This window comes from Bubalus bubalis, chromosome 6 (assembly GCF_019923935.1).
Source record: "Bubalus bubalis isolate 160015118507 breed Murrah chromosome 6, NDDB_SH_1, whole genome shotgun sequence".
Taxonomy (NCBI): Eukaryota; Metazoa; Chordata; class Mammalia; order Artiodactyla; family Bovidae; genus Bubalus; species Bubalus bubalis.
In genome coordinates this window covers 19,310,876-19,326,368 of record NC_059162.1, presented here as the reverse complement: position 1 = coordinate 19,326,368, position 15,493 = coordinate 19,310,876, and the positions used below count along the sequence as shown (strand labels likewise).

The 15,493-nt window shown below is 42.1% G+C and overlaps 1 protein-coding gene across 3 annotated transcripts in view; it reads left to right on the top strand.

Moving 5' to 3' along the window:
- The window catches only part of TUFT1 (tuftelin 1), a 49,353-nt gene that overhangs the window by 21,622 nt on the left and 12,238 nt on the right, over positions 1–15,493 (top strand). The window contains exons 2-6 of one of the 3 annotated variants that reach the window (XM_006055122.4): positions 4,810–4,884; positions 5,296–5,397; positions 9,951–10,037; positions 10,611–10,700; positions 12,660–12,725. In XM_006055122.4, coding sequence (XP_006055184.3) covers positions 4,810–4,884; positions 5,296–5,397; positions 9,951–10,037; positions 10,611–10,700; positions 12,660–12,725 — 420 coding nt within the window. The remainder of the gene's footprint in view (positions 1–4,809; positions 4,885–5,295; positions 5,398–9,950; positions 10,038–10,610; positions 10,701–12,659; positions 12,726–15,493) is intronic. The other 2 variants (XM_006055123.3, XM_006055124.4) reach the window with 2 other exon arrangements.

Here is a 15,493-nt window from a genome sequence, read left to right as displayed (position 1 = left end):
TAAGCATACACTCTTAAGTGGCAGAGAACAATGTCCATATATTTTCAGTTAATCTTAAACAAAAAAGCTCTTAGTTGGATGGTAGTGTTTCCATTTTACAGGGTGAACACAGAGTATCTGATCACAGAGGCTGATTACTTCTCCACCCACTTGTTCTTTCTTGTGGAGGAAGATCTGTTGCCTCCCAGAGAAGCTTCTCCCAGCTTTCTGGGCAGAGTCTATTCTTTCTTCCTCCTGTCACTCCATCAGATATTTGGAAGGTTAGGAGGATTCCTCAAAACTGTTAAGAGTTCAGTTAAGTTCATTTGCTCAGTCGTGTCTGACTCTTTGTGACCCCATGAATCGCAGCACGCCATGCTTCCCTGTCCATCACCAACTCCCAGAATTTACCCAAACTCATGTCCATTGAGTTGGTGATGCCATCTAACCATCTCATCCTCTGTCGTCCCCTTCTCCTCCTGCCCTCAATCTTTCCCAACATCAGGGTCTTTTCAAATGAGTCAGCTCTTTGCATCAAGTGGCCAAAATATTGGAGTTTCAGCTTCAACATCAGTCCTTCCAATGAACACCCAGGATTGATTTCCTTTAGGATGAACTGGGTGGATCTCCTTGCAGTCCAAGAGACTCTCAAGAGTCTTCTCCAACACCACAGTTCAAAAGCATCAGTTCATCGGTGCTCAGCTTTCTTTATAGTCCAACTCTCACATCCATACATGACTAGAGGAAAAACCATAGCCTTGACTAGATGGACCTTTGTTGACAAAGTAGTCTCTGCTTTTTAATATGTTGTCTAGGTTGATCATAACTTTCCTTCCAAGGAGTAAGCGTCTTTTAATTTTATGGCTGCAATCACCATCTGCAGTGATTTTGGAGCCCAAAAAATACAAAGTCAGCCACGATTTCCACTGTTTCCCCATCTATTTCCCATGAAGTGATGGGACTAGATGTCATGATCTTAGTTTTCTGAATGTTGAGCTTTAAGCCAACTTTTTCACTCTCTTCTTTCACTTTCATCAAGAGGCTCTTTCGTTCTTCTTCACTTTCTGCCATAAGGGTGGTGTCATCTGCATATCTGAGGTTATTGATATTTCTCCCGGCAATCTTGATTCCAGCTCATGCTTTATCCAGCCCAGCATTTCTCATGATGTCCTCTTTATAGAAGTTAAATAAGCAGGGTGACAATATACAGCCTTGGCGTAGTCCTTTTCCTGTTTGGAACCAGTCTGTTGTTCCATGTCCAGTTCTACCTGTTGCTTCCTGACCTGCATATAGGTTTCTCAAGAGGCAAGTCAGGTGGTCTGGTATTCCCATCTTTTCCACAGTTTATTATGATCCACACAGTCAAAGGCTTTGGCATAGTCAATAAAGCAGAAATAGATGTTTTTCTGTAACTCACTTGCTTTTTCCATGATCCAGTGGATGTTGGCAGTTTGATCTCTGGTTCCTCTGCCTTTTTTCAAACCAGTTTGAACATCTGGAAGTTCACGGTTCACATATTGCTGAGGCCTGGCTTGGAGAATTTTGAGCATTACTTTACTAGCGTGTAAAATTAGTGCAATTGTGTGGTAGTTTGAGCATTCTTTGGCATTGCCTTTCTTTGGGATTGGAATGAAAACGGACCTTTTCCAGTCCTGTGGTCACTGCTGAGTTTTCCAAATTTCCTGGCATATTGAGTGCAGCACTTTCACAGCATCATGTTTCAGGATTTGAAATAGCTCAACTGGAATTCCATCACCTCCACTATCTTTGTTTGTAGTGATGCTTCCTAAGGCCCACTTGACTTCACATTCCAGGATGTCTGGCTCTAGGTGAGTGATCACACCATTGTGATTATCTGGACCATGAAGATCTTTTTTGTACAGTTCTTCTGTGTATTCTTGCCACCTCTTCTTAATATCTTCTGCTTCTGTTAGGTCCATACCATTTCTGTCCTTTATTGAGCCCATCTTTGCATGAAATGTTCCCTTGTTATCTCTAATTTTCTTGAAGAGATATCTAGTCTTTCCTAGTCTATTGTTTTTCTCTATTTCTTTGCATTGATCACTGAAGAAGGCTGTCTTATCTCTCCTTGCTATTCTTTGGAACTCTGCATTCAAATGGGTATGCTGCTGCTGCTGCTAAGTCACTTCAGTTATGTCCGACTCTGTGTGACCCCATAGACGGCAGCCCATCAGGCTCCCCCGTCCCTGGGATCCTCCAGGCAAGAACACTGGAGTGGGTCGCCATTTCCTTCTCCAATGCGTGAAAGTGAAGAGTGAAAGTGAAGTCGCTCAGTCGTGTCTGACTCTTCGCGACCCCATGGACTGCAGCCCACCAGGCTCCTCTGTCCATGGGATTTTCCAGGCAAGAGTACTGGAGTGTGGTACCATTGCCTTCTCCATCAAATGGGTATTTCTTTCCTTTTCTCCTTTTCACAGCTATTTGTAAGGCCTCCTCAGACAACCATTTTGCTGTTTTGCATTTCTTTTTCTTGGGGATGGTCTTGATCCCTGTCTCCTGTACAGTGTCATGAATCTCTGTCCATAGTTCATCAGGCACTCTGTCTATCAGATCTAGTCCCTTAAATCTTTTTCTCACTTCCACTGTATAATCATAAGGGATTTGATTTAGGTCATACCTGAATGATCTAGTGGTTTTCCCAACTTTCTTCAGTTTAAGTCTGAATTTGGCAATAAGGAGTTCATGATCTGAGCCACAGTCAGCTCCCGATCTTATTTTTGCTGAGTGTATAGAGCCTCTCCACCTTTGGCTGCAAAGAATATAATCAATCTGATTTCAGTGTTGACCATCTGGTGATGTACATGTGTAGCGTCTTCTCTTGTGTTGTAGGAAGAGGGTGTTTGCTATGACCAGTGCGTTCTCTTGGCAAAACTCTTATTAGCCTTTGCCCTGCTTCATTCTGTACTCCAAGGCCAAATTTGCCAGTTACCCCAGGTATTCTTGACTTCCTACTTTTGCATTCCAGTCCCCTATAATGAAAAGGACATCTTTTTTGGGTGTTAGTTCTAAAAGGTCTTGCAAGTCTTCATAGAACCGTTCAACTTCAGCTTCTTCAGCATTACTGATCGGGGCATAGACTTGGATTACTGTGTTATTGAATGGTTTGCCTTGGAAATGAACAGAGATCATTCTGTCATTTTTGAGATTGCATCCAAGTACTGCATTTTGGACTCTTTTTTGGCTATGATGGCTACTCCATTTCTTCTAAGGGATTCCTGCCCACAGTAGTAGATATAATGGTCATCTGAGTTAAATTCACCCTTTCCAGTCCAACTTAGTTTGCTGATTCCTAGAATGTTGATGTTCACTTTTGCCATCTCCTGTTTGACCACTTCCAATTTGCCTTGATTCATGGACCTAACATTCCAGGTTCCTATCCAATATTGCTCTTTACAGCATCGGACCTTACTTCTATCACCAGTCACATCCACAACTGGGTATTGTTTTTGCTTTGGCTCCATCCCTTCCTTCTTTCTGGAGTTATTTCTCCACTGATCTCCAGTAGCATCCAGGCACCTACTGACTTGGGGAGTTCCTCTTTCAGTATCCTATCATTTTGCCTTTTCATACTGTTCATGGGGTTCTCAAGGCAAGAATACTGAAGTGGTTTGCCATTCCCTTCTCCAGTGGACCACGTTCTGTCAGACCTCTCCACCATGACCTGTCCATCTTGGGTGGCCCCACAGCATGGCTTAGTTTCCTTGAGTTTGACAAACTGTGGTCCGTGTGATCAGATTGGCCTCTGATGCGCTCTCTCAGCGCCTACCGTCTTACTGGGGTTTCTCTTACCTTGGACATGGGGTGTCTCTTCACAGCTGCTCCAGCAAAGCGCCGCCGCTGCTCCATTCTTTCTTCCTCCTGTCACTCCATCAGATATTTGAAAGGTTAGGAGGATTCCTCAAAACTGTTAAGAGTAAGATGATATTTATACTTCTGGACCTCATGGCAGGGTATGACCAGATGACCTGAAAGTCACTTTTGTCTTGGCTAGTTCAGCACCCATCTTCCCATCATTAGCTGCGAGAGGCATGTACTCCTCTTTATGCTGTTATAATATCAAATATGGAAGGAGCCTTAGAGATACTTAGTTCAACCCTTATTTTTCTAGTGAGATACATGGATCCAGAGTTGCTAAGCCTCTTGTCTAACTGTACGTGTTACACGGGTTACTGGCAGGGTTTGGTGCATTCTGCCTTGCTGATCCTCTCTCAATGTTATTATCTCCCCAGATCTCCAGCCCCCCACTTTTCCCTCTTCTTGCATGTTTTCCCCCTCAGGTTTTATATTTTCCTCACAATGAAAAGAAGGTTTTTAAACCTTCTTTAAGTTATGAAAGAACACCTGCTTCTTCCTTTGAAATTAGGCTGATCTATTGTATCGCCTGCTTTCTTCTGGATAATTTCTATATGGCTGATAGAAATAGGGGTTTGGATTCAGGTACCTTCCTATGATTTGGTTCAGGAAAGATATCCTAGTCTTGTAAAGGGAATCAGTAACTTCCTGGGTGGATGTCAGGTGCTGAAATTCTGAACTGGGGATGACCAATCCAGGGATGCCTTCTGAACAGTGGGGAAAGGAGAGCACACACAATGTGCTGAGTGAAGAACACTGTCAGAGTCCCTGGAGACATCCTCATCGCCCAAGAGTGAACTGACCTTGGGCAAGCTGATGTACCTCTCCAGACCTCAGCTTTTCTTGTCTATGAAATGGCAATAATAAAACCCACTCTACAGGGCTGGCAAAAGTGCATGTATACTGGTAGTAGACTGTAAAGTGAGAGATTATTGTTGCTGTGATTGTCATTATTAGGGCAGCATGGACGTGCTCAGGCTGACTCTCCAGAGTGAACTGACAGGAGATGAACTTGAACGCATAGCCCAGAAGGTATCGAGATTGCTGGTGGAGCGAGGCCTCCTCGTCTCCGCCAGTTCTCCTTCCTTGCTGCTGACCCCTCGGCCCAGTGCTGGCTGGAACCATCTCCTCTGCTGCCTGGGAGCATCTCCTTTCAGACACAGCCAGCCGACCTCAGCATCGTGCCTTGCTTTGGGGATGTAGAGGCCCCCATTACAATTAAAACTAACCTGCAATTTCAACTAATTCTCCCCATCTTGTGTTCTTGCTGCTGCTGCATTCATCCTGTGGCTTCAGGTTGAGGTTCTGAAATGAATTTTTGCAGGGAAACATTGGACTAACCCTTCAAGTCTTTTGAGCAGCAGTTCTGCATTGGTTGAGGGGCAGAAGTTCAGTGCTGGTCGTATGGTTTCTGATGCACTTTTCTTTCTTTCTCTCTGCCAGGCGGGCAGGAAGACCTATGCCATGGTGTCCAGCCGCTCAACTAGTCATCCTCTGGCCTCAGAACTGGTGGAGTCCAATGATGGACACGAAGAGATCATTAAGGTAGGCTTAGTTCACCTCCACGGTTTCTTCCTCCTCTCTTTCTCCCTGCAGACACAGGAGAGGAAACGGCTGCCTTCACCAAAGGGCCCTTGTGGTTTGACTGGGAAGAACCAGATCTGTGATCCTAGTTCTTGGCTGTCTGTCTCCTGGAAAGATCTTAATTAACACCAGGAGATCACAGTCAGGCTATGTGGCTCTAGTGCCACCTGGCACTCGGCAGGGGAATGGATGAGATGACCTTTCAAGGTGCTTATCTACTGTCTGTATTCATGTCAGCTGCCGAAAGCTGTGGCGACAGGTAGAAAGTGTGTTTACGGAACTTATTTTTTTTTTTTAATTAAAATAATTTTTGTTTAATTAAGGCAATTAAAACAATTTTAAAAAATTAAAAGTTTCTTTTCTAAAAACAACTTTTTGAGATGTAATTCACATACCACACAATTACCTCAGTTAAAGTGTATAATTCAGTAGTAGTTTTTAATATATTCATAGAGTTCTGCAGCCATCACCACTACTAATTTCAGAACTTTTTCAGTCACTCCTTCTAGCCCCTGGTGATCACCACAGTCTATCAGTACCTTCTGTTTCTATGGATTTGTCCTTTCTAGACATTTTATATGGAGAAGGAAATGGCAACCAACTCCAGTGTTCTTGCCTGGAGAATCCCATGGACGGAGAAGCCTGGTGGGCTGCAGTCAATGGGGTCGCACCGAGTCAGACACGACTGAAGCGACTTAGCAGCAGCAGACATTTTATATGGGCTTCCCTGGTGGCTCAGAGGTTAAAGCATCTGCCTGCAATGTGGGAGACTTGGGTTCGATCCCTGGGTCGGGAAGATCCCCTGGAGAAGGAAATGGCAACCCACTCCAGTGTTCTTGCCTGAAGAATCCCATGGACGGAGGAGCCTGGTGGGCTACAGTCCATGGGGTCGCAAAGAGCCGGACACGACTGAGCGACTTCACTTCACTTCAGACATTTTACATAAATGGAATCACAGCACAACATGTGGCCTTTTGTGTCTGGCTTCTTTCACTTAGCAGAGTATTTTCAGGGATCAGCCATATTGTAACATACATCAGTACTCACTGCTTTTAATGGCTGAATCATATTCCCTTGAATGAATATATTTTGTTACCCATTCATCAATTGATGGGCATTTAGGTTGTTTCCACTCTCTTGCTTTTATGAATAATGCTGCTTTGAATATTCATGTACAGATTTTTAGGTGAACATGTGTTTTCAATTCTCTTAGTATTATATCTAGCAGTAGTGAAATTGCTAGGTCATATGGTAATTCTATATTTAAATTTAATCTTTTGAGAAACTACCAGACATTTTTCCAAAGCATCTGCTCTATTTTGTATTCCCATCAGTTATATATGTGGGTTTCAATTTCTGTATATCCTCATTAACACTTGTTATTATCCATTTTTTTGATTATTGCCATCCCAGTGGATGTGAAGTGGTGTCCTATGGTGGTTTTAATTTGCATTTCCCTAATGACATCTTTTCATATGCTTATTGCCTGTTTGTATATCTTCATTGGGAAAATATTTATTCAAATCCTTTGCTCTTTAAAAATCCAATTGTGCTTTAATTGTTACAGAATAAGGGTTCTTTTATATATTCCAGATAGTAAGTGCTTATCAGGTTAATGTTTTGGAAACAATTTTTAATTTTTTCCCATTCTGTGGGGTTTTTTTTTTTTTGCTTTCTTGATGATGTCCTTTGAAACAAAAATTTTTAATTTGTTGAAATCCAATTTATATATATTTTTTCTTTTGTTACTGTGCTTTTGGTATTGTATCTAAGAAGACTTTGCCTAACCAAAGGTCACAAATATTTATCCCCATACTTTCTTCAGAGAGTTATAGTTTTAGCTCTTATGCATAGGTCTATGATCGATTGGGGTTAAGTTTTGTGTATGATGTGACTTCATTCTTTTGCACATGATGTCCGTTTTTACCAGCATCGGTTTTTGAAAAGAGTGTTACTTGGCACACTTGTCAAAAATCAGTTGACAAAAATCAGAGTATGTAATTATTATTTCTGGACACTTTATATACCATTGATCTACATGTCTATCCTACATCAGCCCCATGTTGTCTTGACTTCTGTAGCTTTGTAGTAATTTTGTTCTTTTTCACGAATGTTTTAGCTATTTAGGGTCCTTGGCATTTCCATATGAATTTTAGGATTAGTTTGTCAGTTTCTGCAAAGAAACCAGCTTGCATCTTGATAAGAATTGTGTTGAATTTGTAGTTCAGTTTGGGAAGTATTGCCATCTTAGCAATATTAAGTTTTCTAATCCATGAAAATAGGATGTTTGTTCACTTTTTAAGGTCTTCTCTTATTTCCTGTTCTGTAATTTCTTGCCTCTGTTACGTTCTATAATTTTCAGAATGCAGGTTTTGAACTTTGTTAAATTTATTTCTAGATTTTTTTTCTTTTGGATTGTTCATTGCTATTAATAGTGTATAGAAATACAGCTTTTTAAAAATATATTGTACTTGTATCCTACAACCTTGCTGAATTCATTTATTTGTTCTAATAGTTTTTTATTGAATTCCTTAGGTTATTCTGTATACATGATCTTGTTATCTATGAATAGTTTTACCCTATCCAACCTGTATACTTTCAATTAATTTTTTTTATTCAAAGTCATTACATGGCCTTTACGTGGCCATTACATTACCACCCCATAATTCTATTAATATAATCATTGTTAACATTTTATTGTGTATCCTCTCAGACATTTTCCTATACGTTTGTATTTTTAAAAAATTGTATTGTATATTTATACTACAATTTGCTTGCCTCCCTTTAATGGTAGTTTATAATATCTTCTGTATCCATAAATGACTTCATAGTATTCTATTACACACATACCCTATAATTTCTTTAATCCTCTATTGTTGAACATTTTGTCCATTTCTACTGTTTGCAGCCATAAATGATATTTTGTCAAGTATATATATTACTAGCTTGTGTACGTGTTTTATAGTAGAAATAATAAAGAAATATTTTCTCAGTTGTAAAAAATTCAAGCATGGTATACAGAGAAAAATGTGTAAATCCCCTTTACAATCCCCTTTTCATGAGTTTACATGTATGTATGTAAGTATTTATACTAGTTTTTAGCTAAATTTATTTCATTAGGATAAATTTCCAGAAATAGCTTTGCTAGGTCAAAGAGTAAATATAGTTTTAAGTCTTCTGATCAGAACCACCAAGTTACCACCCAGAAAGGTGGTGGCAATTTACTCTCCCACCAGCAGTGTGAGAGTCGGACACGACTGAGCCACTGAACTGAACAGCAGTGTATGAGGCTACCTGTGTGGAGTTAACTGGAGGTTTCTTTTCTTTTTCTAAAATTTTTATTGAAGTATAGCTGATTTACAATAATGTGTTAGTTTCAGCAAAGGGATTCAGTTATAGATATCTTTTTCAGATTCTTTTCCCTTATAGATTATTGCAAAATATTGAGCATAGCTCCCTGTGCTGTATAGTAGGTCCTTGTTGTTTATCTATTTTATATATACTGGTGTGTATATTGGCGAAGGCAATGGCACCCCACTCCAGTACTCTTGCCTGGAAAATCCCATGGATGGAGGAGCCTGGTAGGCTGCAGTCCATGGGTCGTGAAGAGTCGGACATGACTGAGCGACTTCACTTTCACTTTTCACTTTCATGCGTGGAGAAGGAAGTGGCAACCCACTCCAGTGGTCTTGCCTGGAGAATCTCAGGGACAGGGGAGGCTGGTGGGCTGCTGTCTATGGGGTCGCACAGAGTCGGACATGACTAAAGTGACTTAGCATTAGCAGCAGCAGTGTGTATATGTTAATCTCAACCTCCTAGTTTATCCTTCCCCTCTTCTCCTTTGCTAACCATAAGTTTGTTTTCTGTCTGCAGGTCAATTTCTATATTATATATAAATTTATTTGTATCATTTTATTTTTCTAATTTTCACATGTAAGTGACCTCCTGTGATATTTTTCTGGCTTACTCCACTTAGTATGATAATCTCTGGGTTCATCCATGTTGTTGCAAATGGCATTATTTCATTCTTTTTTATGACTGAATCATATTTTAGTGTGTGTATGTGTATGTACCTACCACCTCCTTTTCCCCCCAGTTTTTGTGTATTTATTTAGTTTTGGCTGTGCTGGGTCTTTGTTGCTACTTGGGCTTTTCTCTAGTCGTGGCAGGCAGGAGCTACTCTCTAGTCGTGGTGCATGGGATTCTCATGGCGGTGTCTTCTCTTGTCGTGGAGCACAGGCTCTAGTATGTGAGGGCTTCAGTAGTTGTGGCATGTGGGCTCTAGGGCACAGGCTCCGTAGTTGTGGCACGTGAGCTTAGCTGCTCCGTGGCATGTGGGATCTTCCCGGATCAGGAATTAAACCCGTGTCTCCTGAACCAGCAGGCAGATTCTTTACCGCTGAGCCACCGGTGAAGCCCCTGTACCACGTCTTCTGTATCTGTTCATCTGTCAATGGACATTTAGGTTACTTCCACTGGAGATTTCTTAATTAGTGTTGTTTTCCTTATTTCAGGTGTACTTGAAGGGGAGGTCTGGAGACAAGATGATCCATGAGAAGAATATTAACCAGTTGAAGAGTGAGGTCCAGTATATCCAGGAGGTGGGCACCCCTTCCCTTTGTGGAAATGACCAAAGTCGTTTCTCTAAACCTCACATTTTTTGGCTCCCTTCTTTCACAGGTTCTGATTTTCTCCCTTCTGCTTCCTTCATACTCCAAAGTGTCACCATGCCCCCTCATGTGTTAATATCATTTCTGACCCTTCTATTAATCAACAAATACTTATTAAGCACCATACACCTAGTGCTGTCCCCCAGTCATCCTATCTAAAGTGCCAGCCTTGCTTCCTCACCTTTCTTAAGCCTTAACCTGTCTTATATTTCTTCTTTTTTTTTTCTTATATTTCTTCTTGGCACTTGTGGCTGTAACATCTCACATTGGGTTGTGTGTCTCCCCAGCTGGAAAGTTAAATACACCAAGGCAGGATTTTTTATTATTTTGTTGCTTCTGTAGGAGAGACTGGACTCCAGCCCCACTTGAGTAGTCTCTGTTTTCCCAGCCAGCACTGAGAACAGTACTTGACTCATCGGAGTATGGGCTGGGAAAGGGCGCAGAGGTGGGTGAGTTGTTGTGCTCTCTTTCCCGAAGCTAAAGCCTCTTGCCCTCTCCTCCCAGGCCAGGAACTGCTTGCAGAAGCTCCGGGAGGATATAAGTAGCAAGCTTGACAGAGATCCAGGAGATTCTGTCCATAAACAGGAGATACAGGTAATAAGAAATGGTCCACAGTCGGGTCCAAACTGAGGAGGTGGAGTTGTGCCATTTACCAGTCACCCACTGGTTGCCAAATCTAATGCCAGTGCTGGGAAAGTTGAGAATACAGGTGATGCTGGCTTCTCTGAGCATTCACACCTTGTTAGGTCTCTCCAGAAGATAGACACTTGTATTCACACATGTCAGCCTATATATAAGCACACCTGTCCCTAAAATATGTACAAAAGAAATTGAATTTATATCAATAAAATTATCATTCAATTAATGGCAAGCCATCTTGTCCGTAGGGAGTCTGTGACCAATCTTCTTGTAATACAAAGTCTTGTAAAGCAGACAACCACCTATAAATCCAAACTTCTTGTAAGTTGATCTTGCTTAATTTGGTGATGCTTGTGGTGTAAATTGGAAGTCTTGGTCCTGGCCTGTTACTGTGTGTATCTAGAGCTATCTCTACCCTAGCACAGGAAGCTTCTCCAGGTGAGAGTTCATCCTCGCACCCTCGTCTCTGTGCCCACACCCCAGTCCAGGTCTGGGATGCACAAAGTGAAAGTGGCTCAGTCGTGTCTGACTCTTTGCAACCCCATGGCCTGTACAGTCCATGGAATTCTCCAGCCAAGAATACTGGAGCGGGTAGCTGTTCCCTTCTCGAGGGGATCTTCCCGACCCAGGGATCGAACCCAGGTCTCCCACATTGCAGGTGGATTCTTTACCAGCTGAGCCACCAGGGATGCACAAGGTCATCAGTAAATGTTTGTTGGACCACACTGATTGGAGAATCCTCGGCATGGATGGTCCTGGGATCCTGCTTTTTAGTCCTTCAAAAATTTGAGGATAGAAATATCCCCAGGAGAGCAGAACTGTCTCTTCCATGAGTTCACCCTCATCCTCCCTTAGATTCTGGGCAGTGTCTCCTTCGTCTGCTTTCAGTTTGGGTGGGGTGGTCCTTCTCCAGTAGCCCCTGCCTTCGTTCTCCTAAGGGGAACAAGTGACCTAGAGCCAGCACGATTACCCTTCGCCTTGGGCATGTGCCAGGCTCGTGTGGTGGACACCCCCTAATTCACTTTGCTTTGGCTCCAGGTAAGACTTTCACTGCCTGAGCTCACATCTGGCTGGTGGGAGGTGCTTTGTTTTGTGATTGAAGAGCCTAATGTGTTCAGAGCCCAGAAGTCCAGGGCCCTTGTTTATATAAACCAGCAGTCATATGATGACTAATTAGGCTTTGGGTTGGAAAGAATGGCAGCAAACTCCGCTTCCCCGTTTGATTTATGTTTTGTCAAACCTTGTCTGGATCCCCGAGGGGCAAGGGAAACTCGTTGTTTATGGCAGGCAGCTGCTTGTGTTTCCTGGGCTTTGGGGAATGGGCTGGCACATTTTCCAGTCTGCTGAAAGGTTTTAGCCTGGGGTTTCCTTCCTCCTCCTGATGAGGCTCAGGTATATTCTTTCAAGGCTGTGCGTGTTTTTCCACTCCCTCTTTTCTCCATTTTCCTACAGAGCACTAGACATCTTTTCTTTTCTTTCGTCCCTTTTTCTTTCCCTCTTCCTCTCCCCCCACTCCTCCTTTTCCCTTTTAATCTTTCTAAGATTTGAACTCTTAGAAAAATAATATTTCAAGATATCACGTAATATGGTTTATATGGACTCTTTGTATCATTATACAAATAAACTTATATACAAAACAGAAATAGACCCACAGACATATAGAACAAACTTATGGTTACAAAAGGGGAAAGGAGAGGAGGGATACATTAGAAGTTTGGGATTAACACATACACACTACTCTATATCCCTGGAGGGGAGGACATGGCAACCCACTCTAGTATTCTTGCCCGGAGAATCCCATAGACAGAGGAGCCTGCTGGGCTGCAGTCCATGGGGTCGCAAAGAGTTGGCCATAACTGAGTGACTAAACAACAACAACTATTTTCACTACCAATTTGATTTTTCTTTGAACAGGTGGTGCTAGAAAAGCCAAATGGCCTTAGTGAAGGTCCCCTGACCACGTACAGCAGCCCACCCGAGGTAGGTAACAGGGATAGTGGCAACTACTGGTTAGCCAAGAAGCAGGAAATACACCTTCCTTATCTTTTTGTTTATTGCGTGCTCTCTCTGTCTCACTAAGTATGAAAGTGATGTTTACTGGCTGTAAAAATGCAAACAAAGGAGAAATATATGAAGCGGAAATTCTGCTTCCCCAGTTCCACTCCTTGTAAATATCCATGGTTAACAGAAGTGGGTAGGTCCTTTTATTTATTTATTTTTTTGGCTGTACTGCATGGCTTATGGGATCTTAGTTCTCTGACCAGGGATCAAACCTGTGCCCTCCTCAGTGAAAGTGCAGAGTCCTAACTGGACTGTCAGGGAATTCCCATGGGTGGGGCCTTTTGGAGCAGTGCTCACCGTTTGTTATTATGATGACCTTGGGAGCTTTAAAGGATGCGATACCTGTGTGCCGTCCCTAGAGACTGTAATTTAACAGATCTGAGATGTGGCCTATGCATCAGGACTTAAAAAAATTTTTTTTGACCATGCATGCCATGCAGCATGCAGGATCTTAGTTCCTGACCAGGGATCAAAACTTCACCCCCTGCAGTGGAAGCAGGGAATCTTAACCATTGGACCACCAGGGAAGTTCTGCATTAGGACTTTTAAAACCTCTTCACTTGATTCTAATATTTAGCCTGTTCTATTAGTTCTAATATTCTAGTTTAAAGTTCTAGAGTGTTTTTCTGTACATAGGCATCCATATTTAAGAGCCATATGTATTTGTGTGTGTGTGTGTATGTGTATACACTAATATATAGACATGCATCATATATATATATAAATATATGTATATAATATGCGCATGCTTTTTACAAACACGGGATTGTGATAAATAATACATTATTTCTTCTTGTTTTTTAATTTTTTTTAAACTGAAGAGTGTAGCCTTCTTTCCATGTTAGTACATGTAAATCTAGGGCTTCCCTAATGACTCAGAGGTAAAGAATCTGCCTGCAATGCAGGAGACACAGGTTTGATCCTTGGGTTGGGAAGATCCCCTGGAGTAGGAAAAGGCAACCCACTCCAGTACTCTTGCCTCGGAAATCCCATGGACAGTGGAGCCTGGCAGGCTATAGTCCGTGGGGTTGCAAAGAGCTGGACACGACTGAGCAACTAAACAACGATATATAAATCTGTCTCATTCTTTTCAATAACAACATAGTATTTTTAATCCCCCCCAGCTTTATTAAAGTATAATTGACAAACACATGGCTATACTTTTTTTAAAAATGACTTTTGTTGTTATCTTTTTTGTGATTATGTAATGATACAAGACATGCATACTGTAGAAAATTAGGGAAATTCAGAAACATAGAAAAAGTTGAAAGAAGAAAAAGATATCAACTGTAATCTACCCAGAGAAAAATCAGTTTGGTGAAGTTGCCTTTGTTTTCCCTTCAGTGCAAATATGTATTTACGATATTGAGATTAGACCGTCTGTAGCAGTTCTTTGTTCTTGTTTCTTGGGCGGTTATTTTTTGTGTTGGGTGTGTTTGGCCCTCAAGTGCAGAGCTGACTCAGACCTTCCCTTCAGTTCAGGGCTCGTTATCACCACTGGGCCCACAAAGGCCTCTCACTGCTTTGGCTTTTTTTTTTTTTTTGTCTACCTGACCGAAATGTGCTCACTCTAACATATTTAATATATAATTTAAATATGCCTATTAAGTATGTTTTTAATTTTCAGAATAGACGCGCTCTATTTGTTTTTTCCTTTTTCATCCAACACCATATGTTTTAGGGCTCTGTTTACATTGCTGTGTTAAAATCAGTTTTCTTGTCTTTAGCTCCTACATATAAAATTGTATAACTCCCTTTTATTCTCTTCATACTGTATCATGAAATTTTTCCATGTCATCAAAGAGTCTTACAAGAATGACATTTGGATAAATTTTTTTTAATGAAATTTTTTGGCTGCCCCAGGTCTTGATCTTTATTTGCAGCATGCAAACTCTTACTTGTGACATGTGAGATCTAGTTCCCTGACCAGGGATTAAACCTGGGCCCCTGCTTTGGGAGCACATAGTCTTAGCCACTGGACCACCAGGCAAGTCCCTAATGGCTGGATTGGAAATGTTGTGATTCTAGCCACTCACTTTAGATGTGCAGTTTGAATTTTTCCCTTCCCCTGAATCACCATATTTGGCAAATATGCTGTTAGCAACAAGTTATAGTAACACCTGGCACTATCTGTTCAGCCTTTCTTCTTCCAAGCTCCAAGATATTATCTGATTAGTTCTGAGGCAGCCTTGAAGGCAGGGTGTGGTAAGGAGTCATCTCTGTTTCCCAGTTAGAGAAGCAAGGCCCACAGGACTCAGTGATAACACACCGCCTGGGACACTGTCCTCTCCTCCCCGCTGAGCTCTGTGCTCTGGTTTGAAGGTGCTGCTGCCTCCCACTGTGCAAGGCAGGGAGAGACTCTTCTGCCAGACTGAGGGAGCTGGTAACTGAAGTGTGGCAGAAATGGAGGCGAGCTCCTACACGCCAACTCAGCCCCAACCACCCCCAGTTTGGGTGTGTCTGGGGGAGACAGTAACCTCAATGAGACACCTTTTCCTACACCGCATCGGATTCCTGGATTCACTGGGTCTTTTGCCCTAAGCTGCCTATCTGTCAGTAACCCTTAATCTGCTGGTCTCTGTGCTCAGCGCAGAGAACCACAAAAGATGTGGCTCTTGGGCTGTGCCCCTCTTGACCAGCATGGCACAGCCCTTGCCCTTGGGGACTGAAGTCTAAAGAGGATCATG